Consider the following 18,793-nt stretch of genomic DNA (forward strand, 5'->3'; position numbering starts at 1 on the left):
CACCCTCCTCCCTTGCCATCTCCTACTACAAAGGACAGAAAAGCTAAATCCATACTCTCCCAGCTTTCTTTACAGCTAGGGGTGGGGAGCATGTGACGCAGTGCCCAGTGAATGGAATTTTCTAGGCAGGAGGTGTAGAGGTGGGAGTGGGGCACTGAGAAAGATTTTCTTTCCTTCAAATTATGGGACAGATAAACTGCCTCTTATTTCTTTTCATTCCTTTTTCTGTTCTGTGGTAGTGATTTCCACTATTCTGTCTTCTAGCTCAGTTCTGCCTCATTTGGTCTATTCTTGGTCCCTTCCTGCGTATTATTCACTTCAGCAACTGTATTCTTCAGCTCAGTCTGGGTGTTCTTTACATGTTCTAACTCTTTGCTCTGTGCATGCACTCTCCTCCCGAGTTCTCTGATCATCCTCACAGTCACCACTCTGAACTCTTTTCTCATGTAGATTGCCTGTCTCCTCATCACTTATTTCTTCTTCTGGGATTTTATCTTGTTCCTCTGCCACGAACATGTTCCTCTGCCACCTCATTCTGTCTAAATTTCTATTTGTATTTTTGTGTAGGTTAGTTGTTTCTCAACCTTGGAGAAGTGGCCCTCTGTAGGAGATGTCCTATGTGACCCTGCAGTGTACTCCCCTCTCGTCACCCAGGGCCTATGGCCTTGCTGGTCCCAGGGCAGATTCTGGCCTGTGTTTGAGGACTTGTTTTACAGGTTGTGAGATCAGTTTTCTAGCTTCTGATGTCTGCCCCCTGGTGTGTGAGGCTGGTCTAGAGGTTGGCGCAGGCTTCCTGGTGGGAGGGGTGGGGCCTGCCCACTGGTGGGTAGAGCTGGGTCCTGGCCCTCCGGTGGGCAGAAATGTGTCTAGGGGCATGTCTAGAGGCAGCTGTGGACTCAGCCTTAGGCAGTGTCTGCTGATGGGTGGGGATGTGTCCCTACCTAATTAGCTGTTTGGGCTGGGGTGTCCCAGCTCTGGAGCCTAAAGGCTGTTGGGTGGGGCCAAATCTTGGTGCTAACGTACAAGCAAGATGCCAGCCTCCCAGATGGAGAGTTCATTCAGATGGACCCATATAATAAAGATTTTAAAGTACACACTGGGTATGGGGGCGTGGGGGGAACAACGCAGGAAGCAGTAAATGGAGAAAAGGGAGCAGACAGAAGAAAATGGATGAAACAAAATCCCCGGAGAAATAGGTAAGGAATGGGTCAGGAACGTGAGCTAATGGAGTTCCTTTGAAAAAAAGAAAGGCTACCTCATCTCAGTACCTTCTGAAATTTTGATAAACATATCACCTATATAGTAATCCAAGATATTAATGAAAAGGTCAACCAGAGACCTGTATCGTTAGTTTTGCTGTCCTTCAGTTTATCATCACTCATTAGCTGGTACTGGTTGAGTACATTCAATTTGGCTTCATTTTCATCCTGTCTATATGTCCCCATCTTGTCCACAAATGTAGTAAGTATGACAATCTTATAAAGATTAAATATGTCCTTCCTAGAAACGACCCTTAAAAAGAATGTAACTAACAACCCCTCGCACTCACCCTTCAAAAGCTGGGGATCTCTCAGGACGAGCACTTCCTCGAGACCTGTACCTCCGAGTCACTGGCAGCCGAGGCGGCCGACTTGGTCCCCAGAAGTCGGTGTGTGTCTGGTGGCCCCTCTCATTGGCTCTGTTATCTTGGTCCAGTAGACTGCTACTTAGAAAGGGTCTAAAATCTTGGAAAAACATTGTGGGGTCCAAATGGTCCCAGAACTAGTAAAAACCAGAAATAAAACACATGTTACTGGTTTCAGAAACAGGAAAGAGGAAACAGGAAGAAGAAGTACTGAAAAAAAGAGAGGCATAACGTTTAACGTTTCAGAATTCAGCAGTTCCAAATCAGAGATGTGAATGTTCCTCCAGTTTCATGGAGGAGAGAAGTCTTTCAAGTGCATGCGTAGGGGAAGAAATTTATATACCAAGAAACTTAATTTCCTTCATACGGAAACAACAAGCCAGTAGCTGGACCCTTCACACTGAGTTCATATCCACATGATTCTGACCAGTTTCCCTTGCTAAAATGAAAAACATGAGCCACAGGTGATCATGAGCTTCTGTCCTAAGTATAATCAATCATTTAGATCAACGTTGTGTTTTGTCACAATGGCATCCACATTTCCCCTATAGAATAATACAAGATTTAAATATTCATACATTTGTAAAAAAGCATCATCATCACAAATGAAGACAAATGTTCATATAACACTTCTTATGATTTATAGAAGGTTTATCAGAAAGGGGGAGTGTCAAAGCTGTGCCAAAGCAATGCAGGAATGTCTGATAAGACCATTCTGTTGTACACTTTTATTTTATCACTAAAAGGGTATATTGGTGGGGAGTCTAGGGGAGGAGTGTGTATGGGAAGTGGGGTGATGTTTCTTAGGTTTGGTCGACGAATTACTAATCAGAGTAAATGGAGAAAAACAAGTCACCTCTGAAATAATTTAAATTTTATTTATCTGTACATCAGATACTTCAAGAGTTCCATAGAACACTACTTAATTCACTCCATCCAACCAAGTGCATAACCTTGGTCACATCCTGGTCTTTTTGTTTTAACATTTTAAATCAAACAAAAAATTATTATTTAATGTATATTTAATAACAGGGACATAAAACTGCTCAGCACATGACCTTAGGTCTTAAAATCCCAATAGCACCTCCACTTCAGACTGATCCTTTCTTCCAGAGACCCACACTAACAACAGCCTCCTCTAGAAACACTCAGAGGAAGGGTTAGCAGCCCAACTGCACATTAGGCTGAGCTAATACCAGAACCATCTCTCGTCTCAATCTACCTTCCAATAACTTGTCACATCAATTCCTAAAATTAAGGAGTTTGCTTAGGTTTGTCAGTAGTTATTTTTTTGTTAATTTTTCCAGATTATAATTTGTTTCTCGATTTTCAAAGATGCTTCCTCCCCTTTTAATTAGAGAATACACAATCATTACATTATAAAAATGCAAGTGCAGAATATAAACTATAAAATGCAATACAGCCTCCATTCACTCAGCTGTGACCAGTCCTTACCCTTAATTTTAACCCCCTACCCAGATGCTGATTTGATATGCAGAATTCCAGATTTTTTTTTTTGAGAGTTAGGGAATTTATTTTTATTTTTTGTTGGTTTCTCTTTTTTTGCCTTTTTAAAATTTTTTGATTTTGTCGTTGCTTGTTATACCATGAAGTCAAAAAAAAAAGGGAAAACTGTGTATGTTAGATAGGGACAAATGCTACAAAGAAAAAAAAAGGCTTGCAATGAATGACTCAGAACACACAAAGTCATATCAATCTTTTCAACAGTAGCACTGCATGTATGTTTTATATTTTATACAGTCTTTAACATTTTTATAATAACACATAGTATTTGATGCATGTAAAATAACATAATACATGAAGTATAAGAAAAGAAAACACACTCCCATGTAAATCATCTTAGTTCACATGACAAAAGCCACTGAAACCCTGTGTCTCTCCCTTCCCCCAACTTCCAGAGGTCACCACTACCCTCAATTTTTTATCATTCCTTTCTTCTCTTTATAGCTTTACTACAAACATACATACCTATAAATAAAACGTGCCTTATGAAAGGAATTGCTTTTTTGATGCCACATGTTGATGCATTTATTTTCACACACACTTCATGCCACACTCTCAAAAATCCTTTCTTCTCTCAGTAAACATATGGATTGCATCCAGTTTTGTGCCATTACAAACAGCAAGTATGTACATTATTATATGTCTTCTGCTACAGAGAGAGAAACGTTTCTCTGTTAATGGTCTGTACAACTTCACATGGTCTGTCTATCTTCAGCTTTACTAGGTAACTCCAAACTGTCTTCCAAAGTGGTTGCACCAATTCACACATCCACCAAGAGTGTTTAAGAGGCTCCTCTGTACCGAATCCTGGCAAGCACCTGGTATCATAGGGCTTTTGTTTTTCAGTTCTTAACAGTCTGCGGATAGAAAATGGTGTCTCATTGTGAGGTTTTTGTTTTTGTTTATTTTCTGTGTATAAGAATCAACAGGAGGGCTTACTTTAAAATGCGTATTCTTTGGCCCTACTCCAGAAAGTAAACTCAGTAGGTCTGCAGTGAGTCTGAAAGACTCCCTTCAGCATTTCTTGCATAGATGGTATAGACCATACAGTAATGGATTCCCTCAGCTATTGTTTATCTGGGAATGTCTTAATTTCTCCTTCATTTTTTTTAATTTAATTTTTTAAACTGTTTTATCCAACTATTTTTTAAATCTTTTTTTTTGGGGGGGGGGTAATTAGGTTTATTCATTTTTTTTTTTAATGGATTGAACCCAGGACCTCAGGCGTACTAGGCATGCACTCTACCACTGAGCTATACCCTCGCCCTGACCCCTTCATTCTTGAAGGATAGTTTTGCTGGATTTAGAATTCCTGGTTGGCAGTTTTCTTCCTTTCAGCACTTTAAATATGTCATCTCACTGCCTTCTAGCCTTCACTATTAACCCAACTTTGAAATCTCAGGGCAAACACTGGTGTTTGGATGAATTCCTACATCTATGCTCATAAATGAACTGACCTGTAACTTTCCTTATGTGTAATATCCTTGGTCTGGTTTGTGTACAAGGTTATACCAGTTCAATAAAATGTACTGCAAAGCATTCTTTCTCTTTCATATGAACATCCTGTAGCACAGAAATAGAACCACTGGGTAAAAGCACTTTAAATCTTGCTAGAAAGTACCCTCAACGGGCTACACCATTTTATACTCCAACTAGTATACAGCATACATTCTCTCACACTCTTGCCAACCTTGTTTTAAAAAAATTTTAATTCTAATACCCAATCTAAAGAGAAAAAAAAAAAGGTGCACACTAAAAACATCAGTAAGATTTCTTTAAATACTAGCAAACAATGTCTTTTCATTTCAACTGCCATTTGTACTTCTTATCATATCAGACTTATTTCCCTTTGTTTTCTAGTAACAGCCTCCATCTGTTAAGAGATCTCTCTGGTTTCTAGTCTGAGAAGAGCTCTACAACAGTTTTTCTTGACCCGAAATTCCAAAGCAAACTCAACATTTAGAAATCCAAAACTATACTTGCCTTCAGTAAGTGAGTAAGTAAGAGCAGCCCCCTCCATGTTCTCCATCATCTGTCTCACTTAGGTAACATACAGGAAGAAATCTACGATTTCTTCACTATACGAATAAAGTTCTACAATGTTTGCTCACAGAAAGGAGCTCTCAAAGCAATCATTATCTTCATTATAACTAATGTAAAAACTAAATATTTAAAATTTTTGATTAGAAGAAAAATCAAGCACCAAGCTCATAATACTAATATGTGCACTGATAATTACATGAATTATCACATCTACTATTACATAAAAATTTTGAAGGAACCCAAGCTTAGAAGCAGCTTCAACATCAGTTTTAGGCGTTTTGCTACTTGTTTGGAAACTGCAAATTAATGCAAATGGATAGTAACAGTCAATGTATTTGTCCCAATAATATTGCACACTAACTATAGAGCACAGGATAAAAAAGTACACCACATAGATTTATACCAAATCGACACTAAAGATAAGAACAGCTTCAGGTCATTTACCTCTGAGCTGACTTAAACAAACAGGAGAGGAAAAGATAGCTCATACGACAAAACAGAGTATTCAAGCCATGGCTTACATAAGTTAAAAACAAACATAGAACACTACTATAAAGTTTTGGTGAAACATTCAAAAGAATCACAGAAACAGTTTACTTGACAAATTTTGTCTTGAAAAACTGAAAATGTTACTCTGGATTTGAGGTAAAAAGATGATGCTTCAAAAAATGTGGGCTGAAATGTCTACATATTTCAATATAAAAAAAGATGGGACAATATATCTTCCATTTAGCAAAATCTACTGTAAGCTAACCACAATCACATCAGCACCTCTTAAAATATTATGGTCAGTTCCTTCAAAAGTTAATGTTACCATATGGCCCAGCAATTTCACTCCTAGTTATATATCCAAAAGAATTGAAAACATATGTTCACAAAAATTTATACACAAATATTCATAGCAACATTATCCAAAATAGTTCAAAAGGGTAAACAATGCAAATGTCTATCAACTGATGAGTGGATAAACAAAATGTAGTACATCCATACAATAGGGCAGCCATACAAGAGAATGAAGTACTGATAACATGCTGTAACCTGGATGAACCTTGAAAACATTATGGTAAATGAGTCAGTCATAAAGGTCATGTATTGTATGATTCCATTTATATTAAATGTCCTAAATAGGCAAATCCATAGAAACAGAAAATGGACAGGTGGTTTCCTAGGGCTGGGGAAACTGGGGAGAATAAAGGAGTGACCACTAATGGGTACAGGATTTCTTTCAGGGGTGATGAAAAAGTTCTAGAATTAGATAGTAGTGATGGCTGTAAAACTTTGTGAATATACCAAAACTGCTGAAATGTACACTTTAAAAGGGCAAATGTGAATTATGTCTCAAAAAAATATTACGGTCTACAGAGATGAGTCAATTGAGGGTCAACAATTTCAAATTTATTAACCTTTGAAGTGCAATTTTGAAAAAAGTTCACAGGCAATTTTATGAAAGCATTAAATCAAGATAAGGAGCATAACCATGCCTCCAAATATTTTCTAGGGCCCTTTGATAATCCCTCCCTCCTGCCCCTCTTTTCCCCCAAGCAACTGATGATTCTTCCATGGTTTGCATTCTCTAGAATTTTTGATTTTCTAGAATTTCATGTAAAGGGAATCATATTGTACGCGCTCTTTATTTGTCTGTCTTCTTTTACTCCACTCTATTATTTTGAGATTCATCCACATTTTTACATGTATCAATATATCAATATATTATATTGAGCTGTATGCCATATACTTTATATTGCTGAGTAATACTCCACACTATGGACATACCACAGTTTGTTTATTCACCCATCTGTTGACAGACATTTGGGTTGTTTCTAATTTCTGACTATTACAAATAGTTGCTATGAACAATTGTGTACATTATCTTCAAGGAGTGGAATGGCTGCATCGTATGGCTGACGTACTTTTATCTTTTTAAAAATCAGCTAACATGTTTTCTAAAGTGGTTGTACCATTTTTACATTCAATTTCAGTTGCTCTACAACCTCACCAAAAGTTAGTATGGTCAGACTTTTAAACTTTAGCCATTCTAATAGTCATTCAGTGCTACTTCATTATAGTTTCAATTTGCATTTCCCTAATGACTAATGATGTTGAGCTTTTTTTTTTTTTTTTTTTTTTTTTTGCCATCTATATAACTTCTTTGGTGAAGTAGATTGCTCAAATCTTCAACATTTTCTAAAAATGGGTTGTTTTCATATTATTCCATTTTAAGAGGTCTTTATATAGACTGGATATAAGTTCTTTATCAAATAAATGATTTGAAAATATTTCCTCCTGGTTGGGTGGCTTGTCTTTTCATTCTCATGAAGAAGAGCAGAAGTTTTTAATTTTGATGAAGCCCAATTCACCAATTTTTTCTTTTATGGATCATGCTTTTTATGGCTCTAAGAACTCTGCCCAACCCAAGATCACAAAGGTTTTCTCCTATGATTCCTTCTTCAAGTTTTATAAAGTTTTACATTTAGGTCTATTATCCGTCTTGAGTTAATTTCTGTATGTGGTTTAAAGTATACAAGCTCATAATTTTGTACTGTGGATATCCAATTGTTTCAGCACCATTTACTGAAAAGGGAATCCTTTTTCTCCTGGACTGCCTTTGTACCTTTGTCAAAATCAGTTATCCATAACATGTGGGTCTGTTTCTGGACCCTCTATTCTGTTCTTTTGATTTATCTTGATGGTAATACCACAGCCTTGATTATAGTAGCTTTATAGTAAGTCTTGAAATAAGGTAGTATATAGTACGCCAACTTTTTTCTTCTTTTTCAAAGTTGTTTTAGCTAGTCTATGTACTTTGCACTCCCACATGAATTTTAGAATGTGCTTATAAATTTCTATTAAAAAGTTGACTGGGATCTTGACTGGAATTATAATAAATCTACAAATGACATCCTAACAAACACTGACTCTTCTGACCCATGACCAGGATATATTTCTCCACCTACTTAAGCGTTCTTTAATTCCTCCAAGTAATATTTTATAGTTCCCCATGTTTAGGTCTTATACATCTTCTCTGAAATTTAAAGTACTTCATATTTTTATACTATTATAAATGATACTTATAAAATTTCAATTTCCAACTGTTTATTGCTAATAGGTAGAAAATACAATTGATTTTTGTATGTTTTTCTTGTATCCTGTAACCTTGCTAAATTCACCAGTCCTAATAGCTTTTTTAATAGATTCCTACATAAAAGATTATTTCAATTGTAAACAGACAGTCTTACTTCTTCCATTACATTCTGGACGCCACTTATGTCTGTCTGTCTCTATCTATCTTTCTATCTTACCTTATTACATTGGACAGAACCTCCAGTACAATGTTGAACACAGTAGTGAGAGTGGACATCCTGGTCTTGTTCCTGATCTAGCTGGAAAACACTCAGTTTTTCACCATTAATTATGATGTTAGTTGTAGGTTTTTAGTAGATGCTCTTTGTCAGATTCAGGCAGTTCTCATCTATTTGAGTTTGTGGAATTTTTATCAAAAATTGATGTTGGATTTTATCAAATGCTTCATCTGCACCTATTGAGATGATTGTGTGGTTTTTATTCTTTAGTGTTACTATGGTGAATTACACTGGTTGATTTTCAAATGCTGAATTGACATTCAAATGTTGAGCTAACCTTGCATTCCTGGGATAAATCCCACTTGATTATATATTGTTTGGATCTATTTGATAAAATTTTGTTTAGAATTTTCACATGTATGTTCATGAGGGAATACTGGTCCACATCAACCCCAAAAGTTTTCTTTTCTAGTAATGTCTCCGTGAGGTTTTGAGGACCTAAGTTACTTTTATTTTTTAGAATTTTATTTTTGAAAAGCATTTAAATACAATTATTTAACAGCCCACCAACATAATAAAACCAATTTTTTGGTCAATAAACATATTTCAAAAAATCATATAATTTTTATTATCTTTAGTGTGCTTTTTCCACAAAGTATCCCATTTTGAAAGATAAATTATATGGTTATTATGTCATTATAATAGCCATAGAAGCATTATACCTTTAAACTGCCATTGGCAGCAGAGTTAAATGACATTAGATTAGCTGTTCCAAACACCTCTTCACCTTATTTTGAACTGCACATGGACCCAAAAGAAGTTTTAGGAGAAGCTAACTCTTTATTTGTGGTTTTAGATATTAGAAACCTAGACTATATCTTCATCCTAGCTTTTATTAGCAAACAGGTAAAAAAGCATAGGGCTCTCATTTACCATGAAAATAAAGCTTCCACTGAGAGGTAAGGATGGTTCAATAAAATTATTGCAAATCTAAAAACTACAAGGACAATTTAAAAGACCGACATATTGAAAGATCTGTCTCCATGAAACAGATTTATTTGTTCAATAAATAAAGGATAACTGAAATAGTTTTTTAAAAAGAACAGTAAGCATTAGAATGACTATCAGGAGCAGTAGATATTGAAAGAAAAATAAAAACAATGCTCATCTTGAAATTAGCTCAGGGATGTCTAGAATATAATGCTCAAAAACAAATGGAAATTAAGAGGTTTATAATATGCTGGCTGGCAAGACATTGCCCTCAAAACAAATCTCAAAATTATGGCTGCCACCATGGCAAATTCCTAAACTTTACAAAATACAGAGCATTCAAGTGCGATTTACAAACAAAAAATATGATATACAATGCCCTTTCCACCTCCCAATAATGTGAATACTGTGCCATAAGTTCATGATTTTCATAATTTTCAGTCTTTTAAAAGGCACCTTTTCCCAAATGAGCTTACTTTTATAGGCTATGCGCTCTGGTCAGCAGGCACTCACTGAACAAAAAACTGGCAAGGATGATACTAAGAATGTTTTCTGTTTTACCCTTCTTCCCTTAGCTACCATTGAGTTGATGTTACAGTCTTCGCTGGCAACAGTGTTACTGGCATGAACTTTGTATGTACAGAATCACAGAAACATAGTTATTCTTTGAACAACTGTTGAAGAGTTCAGGTGTTTTACTTCTCATTTCCAAATGGACTGGATATGAAGCAGCTAGCCATGAAATGAGCTCTTTTAACTCTTCACACTAAAAATGAGACAGATGAAAGATTCGGTTGAATCTATTCAAACTTTAGGGTCCAATCCTGGCTGCAACTGCTCAAAGAACCCAAACTCTACCTGGCATCTGAGTACATGCCCTCTGGCTGAGACTGAGAAGAGCAGCAAACAGGTAAAGGATAGTTTACTTGGGGAAGGACAGTTTGAAATCTTTAACTTCTTTTTAGTAGGTTGAATCATTTAAAATTACCATTTTTGTAGATCAAAAACACTAGAATATCAACAATTTTATTTCATTCAATTTAACTTAAATGTATATTGTTCTTGATTATTTCAGAGCCTCCTCCACAGGTCCCAGGAGCACATACAAAAGGGCATGAGTTGGTACTGCAGTCTTTTTTTTTTTTTTTTTTTGATACTGCAGAGTCTTAATGAAGGTAGAAGCAAATCCACAGGACTTAGCCCCAGACTCCTGCTAACTACAGGCTTAAATTACTAAACCCACAAGTGAAGAGGGAAGAATCAGAGCTTTTATGTCCACCTCTGACCTCTTCATTCACTCCTCACCACTCTTCCCTACCAGAGGACTAATGTATCTGATTGGTGAATGGCAAGAGCCTAACATACGCTGATTCACACTTCTCCAATAGATGGAGTTCATGTATGAGAAGGCTGCACAAATGCAAAAGAGCTGGTTCTGTGTACGTGTGCCTGCTCTGCAGTCTCTAACTCTCAGCCGGATCATCCCGTGTAGACGTACGATGTCCATGTGGCCACAGATCAATTGCGCTCCCTAATTCAGCTAAATAAAAACTAAATTTTTATTTCCATCTGTTTGGTATCTATGTTTTATTTCTCAATATGTTCTAGACTCTGAGATGGAAGGAAGAGGTATTGATCAATGATCAACCATCACATATAACCAGACATGTTCAACAAAGGAGAACAGTTTAATAAATATTATACAGGTATGAAAGAATACGAAGTCATAAAAGATTTGTGTTATAATCCTAAGTAAATTTTAAAAATCAGAAATATAATATGGTATTTTTTTTAAAGAGTTGCAACATTTTATTAAAAACATCTAGTCCAACCCTCCCATTTTATACACAAGGAAACTGGGCGTGGAAGGATTAAGTAATCTGCTCAAGGTCACACAGCTAGTTGGTGTGTGAAAATGACCTCCTGTGAATTACAGACATATGTTTTCAGTGAGTGCCCTTTTTATGATAAAACTCCTTTGTATGGAATAATAGCTCTATTACTAGTTTTTTATGTAATTTTTGTCGTATGTAACTTTTATTTATTTCGCCTTCTTCAGAGTAAGCTGTCAGGTATTTTTAGAGAAAATAAGCCTTGCTTTTGCCTAAAAAATATCTTTGAGCAAATAAGGTGAATATAAACTAAATTAATGTATTAAGGATAAGCAGATTAACTGCCAGTAAGACAACAGTTTTTGGCATTTTAAACACAGGTTTCATTGAGCAGTCTTCTTGGGTTTAATTTTTTTTTAATTGAAGTATAGCTGATTTACAATGTTTCAGGTGTACAGAAAAGTGATTTGGTTGTACATATTTGTTTTTCAGATTCTTTCCCATTATCGGTTATTACAAAGATACTGAACACAGTTCCCTGTGCTATACAGTAGGTTCTTATTGTTAATCTATTTTATATACAGTAGTATGTACAATATAGTATATTCTATGATTGTATCTGAAAACAGTTATGAAGCATGCATGTGAGAAATGGAAAGTATTATGCAAAAATAAAAAGTGAAAATAAGGTAATGGGAATATAGAAGATTTTTCACTTTTAAAAAATCTTCTTAATGCTGTTATAATATCTTTCAGTATCTATACCTCAGGACAAAATCTGAAAGGAAATGTATGAAGAAAGGGAACTCTTAGAATAGTGGGACTCCAGGTAATTTTTAATACCTTTTTTATTGCCATTATTATGCTGCATATGTACCAAAACTGATTTTATTTAAATAAATATGACTCAGACTGCTCAGAGCACACCACCCTCTTGCATACTTGGGAGTTCTTTTTCCAGGAAACCATCTGTTTTATTTTCCGCTAATGTGAGGCAGCAGCCACAGTCACTTTTGCACTGAAGTGAACTATTCAGGTAAGCTGACACTTTCAGATCAGATGTCTCACTGGCACCAGGTCACGGTCAGAAGCTTTCAAGTAATCAGTGAAACCCTCAGGTAGCCATGGGCTCCATTCCCCAGGTTACCAAGAGGGGAATGTCCTCTCTCTGCAAACTGCTAGCAACATTTTAGATTCACTCTCCAATGACCCTCACTCATTACTCATAGTTCGCATTTAACTGACAACCCTCCGCCATCCACATCCACTCTCCCTATCTCCCCACCCTAGACCTACTTGGGAAAAAAAAAAAATACTGATTTTGTTGAAATTTGGCTTGGACTAAGCCTCTTCTAATATATCTAGCTTTTAAGGAATTCAGCTATTTATAGAATTATAGCTAATTATAGAAAATAACCTCTTCATTGTACAAGCAACTCTGGCTGAAGAAAAATAGAGCAAAACTGAGCATAAGCCTTTGATGAAATTATCAATTGAAAAATAAAAAAGGAAAAAATAACTTGTTTTCATATATAATTTTCTTCCTAAGTTTTTCCTCCAGGAAACAGGCATAAAACCTTAGAGTCTATGAATACTATCTTGAGATACTTTTTTTCACCTCTTTGCTTATCTAAATTCTGCCTACCCTTTAAGACTCCGGTACTTGAAGCCTTGTTTTACCTCTCCAATGAAGGAGTTTCACCCTCTCCATTAGGTCAATTAATAATTGCTAAAATTTATTAAGCACTAACTATATGCGGGCACACCAGCCTACACACCTGGTATTTATCAACTCACTTAATCTTCACAACAATCCTGTGAGGTAGGTATTGTACTTTCCCCAATTTACAAAGGAGGAAACAGAGGCACATAGAAATTCTAAGTCATTTTGCCCAGGTTACATAGCCAGTAAGTAGTACACCCAGGATTTAAACTCAGGCAATCTGGTACCAGGCCTATCACCATGTCATTTGACCTCTTTTCCTAAAGACTTTAGTCTTCCCCAAAACTGCAACCCACTTAACATCTCTCTTCTACTGTATTTGTTACATACCCTCACAATAAGTTTATCATACTCACTGTACACTCTTTGTTTTTTTATTTGTTTCATGTTTGCACCTGCTCTCCAACTAAATTATAAGTTCCTTGCAGACAAGGCAACCAGAGATTTGCTTCTTGCCCCTACTTCTAGCAGAGTCCTGGAAGTGCACTCAGTACCTACTTTCAGCTGCTTTTTTTAAATCCCTGGCAACTTCTAGAACACTATAAAGACAGGGTTTTTTTTTTCTTCTATTTTTTAAGTGAAAAATATTGTTTAGAAAGGCGAAAACTGAAATATTCAGGCAAGATGACAAGGAAAAACTGGGCATAATCGTGCCCTTGCTACAAAGCCTAAAGAACACAGACAAAGGCTGTGACTCAGCAAAACTACTTTAACACCTGAAGGGTAACTCATGCAGTCAGTGTCAGATTTAGCGTCACTAAAGTTAGAAAACTGACTACATTTATTTATTTTTCTTCTTAATGCATCTCCTTCTGGTGAGTCATATCATAAAACTGACAGACCAATGTGTTTCCATTTCCTAAAAGAGAACTAACACTTAAGGAAAATCAGAGGAAGTTTCTTCTGCATATGCATAACCAGCAAGGGACAATCTGTGTTATCAGGAATAGCGCACACAGGGAAAAAAACACACTAACATCAGAAAGGCTTTCAGCCTGGCAAGGGGAATAAATCTTAAGTAATGTTTTTCCATCCACCAAAATAAGAAAATAAAAATTGGAGTTCAAAGACATGATCTGTCTTGAAACACACTAATCAACCCATGTAACAAGGCAATTCAGAGTTAAGCAAAAAGCTTAATACTGGATATTAATAAGTACCACAGACCAGAAGTAAAAGAAATTTTCCTTTGATAAAACAGAACTGTTACCCAAACACTTCTTCAAGTTTTTTGACTATAACTCTAACAACATAAAAATCTTGAGAGCTACAGGTCTTAAAATAATTTTCAGAGGATAAAGGAGAAAAGCTTAGGGTTTTATGGGCTTCTTATTGAATACCAGTTTTCAAATACACTGCACATAGTTTTAATTTATACATAAATAAATACCAAAAAGTTTTGCTAGCTCTCTAGGCACTTGAACTATCTCTGAAAAAGGCTAATATGATCCTGAAACATAAAGAAATTCTGATTAGGGAATTAAACTTTTTTTTTTTCTTTTAGCATCTGTTAGCTTTCCAGATCCAACCAAGTTGTGTGGCAATAGGAACAAAAGCAAACCAGCGTTTTTGGTCAGCTGAGCTGGTCTGTCCCTTGTGGGCTATAGTCTCTAAATGATTATAAACAAAAAGTGCTAATGCCACTTAAAAGCGTAGACTTAAAGTGTACACTTAAAAATGGTTAAAATGGTCCCCCCAAAAGGAGATTTTAAGTTAATGGATAAAATGAAAAAGGAAAATTACTCTGAGTTTAATATAAAATGGTATTCAAGGATGCAGATTAATGCCTTATTCTCAAATCCTAGTTAAGATCTTTTTTCCTCCAAAAATATGAACACTGCATTATATAAAGAGCTAGGAATTAACTGTAGGTACCACCCTGAGATGTGGAAGGCAAGTAAATATCTTAACCTCTATCTGGCCCCCTAATTCCAATTACATATGCCAAATTACCATATTCATTAGAGGTAATCTCTAGAAACCAGTACCTCTGCGTACAGTTGAAGGCTGAGCCTCACTGTGACTTCAACTACAACTCATCCTGGCCTGCTCTTTACTTGGCTGCCCCACCACTAAGAGTCTGTAACACTGTTATTTCAAAAACACGAGATTTTTATTCTCACACTATACATACAATAAAGAAGCAGAAAACAGAATTGAAAACACCACTAGGTTTAAAACAGCTCAGCTGTTTCCTAATCAAGGGTTTACTGAAAGCACCACACCAAAGCCCCATGACTGAAAACGAATCTTTCTAGGGCTACTCTTGCCCATATTTTTCTTATACGTTCTGATGTTTTGCTGCACTGGGAAGTGAAAACCTGTCATGGTTTTTTAACACCCACCCACTACCTAAAGAATCCCTATAGCCAAAGGAAAACCTACCTCTGCAAAATGTGTTGATGTGCTATTGTCTATCCGGGTGCCACCACCACCTAAAAAACTGAAGAGAAAAAGCAGTGAGTAGTGATCCTACCCCAGGAATGAGCTTCCCTCCCAGAAGCTAAATATAGAATGGCACAATGAGAACAAAGCCCAATAAGGAAAAATAACTCATACCAACAGGACGCCCACAAAGGCATGTGGGTTAATCTATGAAAAACATTATAACTACAAAACTAAGGACTGTCAAGTGAAAAGTTGAGGAAAGAGACCATCACAGAGAAAGAAGCACCCACAGCCAGCAATGCAGTTCAAATTTGACCTAGCAAAAGAAGAAAAACATTTATTCTCAGAGGTTAAGAAATAAAACAAGATTCTGAAAATAATCATTTCACTAAAAAACAAACAAACAAACAAACATTCAATCACCAGATGAATACAGCAGTTGAGAGTACTGGGAATGATTAAACGTAGTAAGGCAAGGGGTCTGGCACTACATTTAGCACATTGTAAAGGGCTGAGTAAGGATGTTTTCTTCTTCTGGTAGTTAGTCCCATTCTTTGATTACCCTACCTACCCTTCAGGGCCCATCCTCCACTAAGTCTTTTTGAAATTCATCAAGCAAGGGAGACTACTCCACACCACTGCGCCCTCTAACTTTGATTCTAAATTCAACCTTGTATTATAAATACCTAGAATTTGTCTTATCCACTTCTACTCCTTTCCCTCCTTTCATAAATGTAAATTTAGAGGGTAAAGACCGTATTTTATTAACACTACAAATATATGAAGAGTATTTATTATGTATCAGCCATTATACAGAGCAGTCATCACTTCTGAGAGCCCTGCAATGCCATATCCTATAGTGATAACTGGCAAATAAACGTTGAATTTTTATCACATGTGTAAACAACAGAATAACTACCTATTCCCAAAGACTGGGAGGAAATATTAGATCCCACTGTCCCCATACAATCTGCAAAGAGGAAACTGGCTAACACTTTGGTGAAAAGGGGATGGAAAGAATCACAAGAACTGCTGGATACCACTTTTACTTCAAGAGACACACTCAAAAGCACAAGCATGCACACACCCCAATGACATAAAGTCCACAAACTACTAGAAACAGTTTTCATTTTCAGAATTACAATACCAATCCAGGCACTGCGCTCAGCTCACTGAGGAAACAACCACACCCTGGTTAGTCTAGAACCAAAAATGAAAAAGCAAAGCTATGCCATTCTCTATGTCATTATACTCAGGCCTTATTCTCTACTTAGAAACCATTTAACAACTGTATTGGTTTCAGAAGTTAAAAACTCTTTTGCAAAAAGCACTTCAAACATAGACCAAGCCCAGAGTACCAGTACATCTATGCTAAATAAATGACTGTACTACCATTACATATCCACTTCATTGCTCAAGCCTAGACAGGCCTCCAAGGTTCTTCCTGCCTTAACTACATAGTTTCAGGGATTCAAATATCCTTGGTAATTAATGCTATTAACTCTATCTTTTGGGGTTCTGCTCTCCCTGAAACTCCCTCAGCATTCCCTTTCCTTAAAATTTCTTTGTATTTTAAAAGAGATAGAGTTAATCATAGAGAAGGGATAATAAGAACAACCACAATGTTCTGAGGAATGTTACAAAGCTTGAGGCAACTTTCAAGATACCCCTCTAGATGAATGTGTATTTTATTTTTTATTTATTTACATTTGTGTATTTACAAGGACTTGCTCTCATTTTTACCGTCTACTACTTACCAGTGTAATTGCTAACTACTCAAATCAGCAAATGTTCATGAACGTTACAGAAGGGAACACCATGCTACTTCTAAGACACTGATTCTACGGAAAAGATTTCTTCAACTATTTAAAATACTGACTTTTCAAAAGACATAATCTTTGCATTAGCGTATCTAACGAGAGCAGCTGCCTTTGACTTACAAAGGCACAAATAAAGAATTAAGTCAAATGAGAGCAGGATCCAGAGAATTCACAGTTCCCTGCTAGAAATGATTCATCCTGCAGTAAATCACTAACCTCCTTTATAACCACACTTTGTACACAGGGCTAAAGAAACCAGGATTACTATTTTATTTTAACCAATATGCTCTTTATTTAACACGTGCAGAGCATAACTTCTTAAAATAAGTATGTGATGCAATTATAATAGCACAAATAAAAAACTATCCCAAGTTAGCATGCCATCCACACAAAATTGCTAATTTTGCTATCATGCTAACCTTATAGGTTTAGAGTTTGTATTGTGTTATTTAAAACCAAGATTATTAGATGAACATTTAAGTGTTTGTACCAAACTAGATCCCATGCCATTTACTGCTCCAGAAGCTCCCATTCATTTATGCATATAATCACTGATTCCATTAATAATGTTAAACTAATTGTACATACTGTAAAATGCGTAGTTTTTCCTGGTTGTGGAAGAGAACTCCAACTCTATATTCTGCCAACAGCAACAGTAAAGGAATTATTTACTGCTTTTAAAATCCCTAGTCATTCCAAGATTAAAAGAAGTTTCAGGTAACATTCTTTCATCCAGTCAATACTTCAACTATCCAACCAATATTTAACCAGATAGCCACGAAAGAACAAATGTTTTATTATGTTTACTCAAAAATGCTATCCTATCAACGCTCTTCTACTTTTTAAGCCTTTATAATTTATTCATGTTAACCAAGAAGTAGTATGTTATATCCTCACTTTCAGAAATATTTCCACTTTTTATAGGTTTTATACCATTAGTAAGAGCAGTAAGAGCCAATTCCAAGCATTACCAATACATTAATATTACAGTGGTAAGACAGCGTAAGTTTGATCACAATAACCCTAACAAGAACAAAGGGCTTCCTCAAAGCAGAATAACTCAGCTTCCATGGCTAGAATAACCTGTTTATTGTCATAGATACTTTGTCAGAAGTTGCTCCCCAGCTCAACAAAGAGGTATAACAGCAATTTACCTTCACACAACTGAGCAGTCGCTAAAAACCAACCAATAATCCAAGAGAACCCCAAAGTCTCAGAAAATAAATGAAAACTTACCAGATTTACTCTGACATGGATACAGAGGTTTCCTAGGAATGCCACAGTGGGTCTCATCACACCCACTATCATATCACTTTCCAAATTTCCCCATTTTTCTTCCCCTTCGCTCTTGCCACTTTTCTTCTGTCTCTCTTAGCAGAGAGTGTAAGTTATAAAACAAATTCCTTTCTATTCATTTAGTCATTGTTGAGAGAAAACAATTTTGAAAACAGAATGCCTGGTTTACTCATGAGCTTGTACAATACCTGGAATCATCTGTCACTTCTTCAATAAAGCCTGATTCACATCTGGGACAAATATATTCCTATAAA

General features: G+C 36.2%; 1 protein-coding gene across 2 annotated transcripts in view; it reads right to left on the minus strand.

Moving 5' to 3' along the window:
- RNF115 (ring finger protein 115) overlaps positions 1-18,793 on the minus strand; it is a 53,128-nt gene that overhangs the window by 17,507 nt on the left and 16,828 nt on the right. Inside the window, exons 2-5 of one of the 2 annotated variants that reach the window (XM_074349336.1) lie at positions 18,728-18,786; positions 17,832-17,883; positions 15,421-15,478; positions 1,550-1,761 (exon numbers count right to left, since the gene is read on the minus strand). In XM_074349336.1, coding sequence (XP_074205437.1) covers positions 1,550-1,761; positions 15,421-15,478; positions 17,832-17,883; positions 18,728-18,737 — 332 coding nt within the window. In that variant the 5' untranslated portion in view covers positions 18,738-18,786. The remainder of the gene's footprint in view (positions 1-1,549; positions 1,762-15,420; positions 15,479-17,831; positions 17,884-18,727; positions 18,787-18,793) is intronic. The other variant, XM_074349335.1, reaches the window with a different exon arrangement.

Source organism: Camelus bactrianus, chromosome 21 (genome assembly GCF_048773025.1).
Source record: "Camelus bactrianus isolate YW-2024 breed Bactrian camel chromosome 21, ASM4877302v1, whole genome shotgun sequence".
Classification (NCBI taxonomy): domain Eukaryota; kingdom Metazoa; phylum Chordata; class Mammalia; order Artiodactyla; family Camelidae; genus Camelus; species Camelus bactrianus.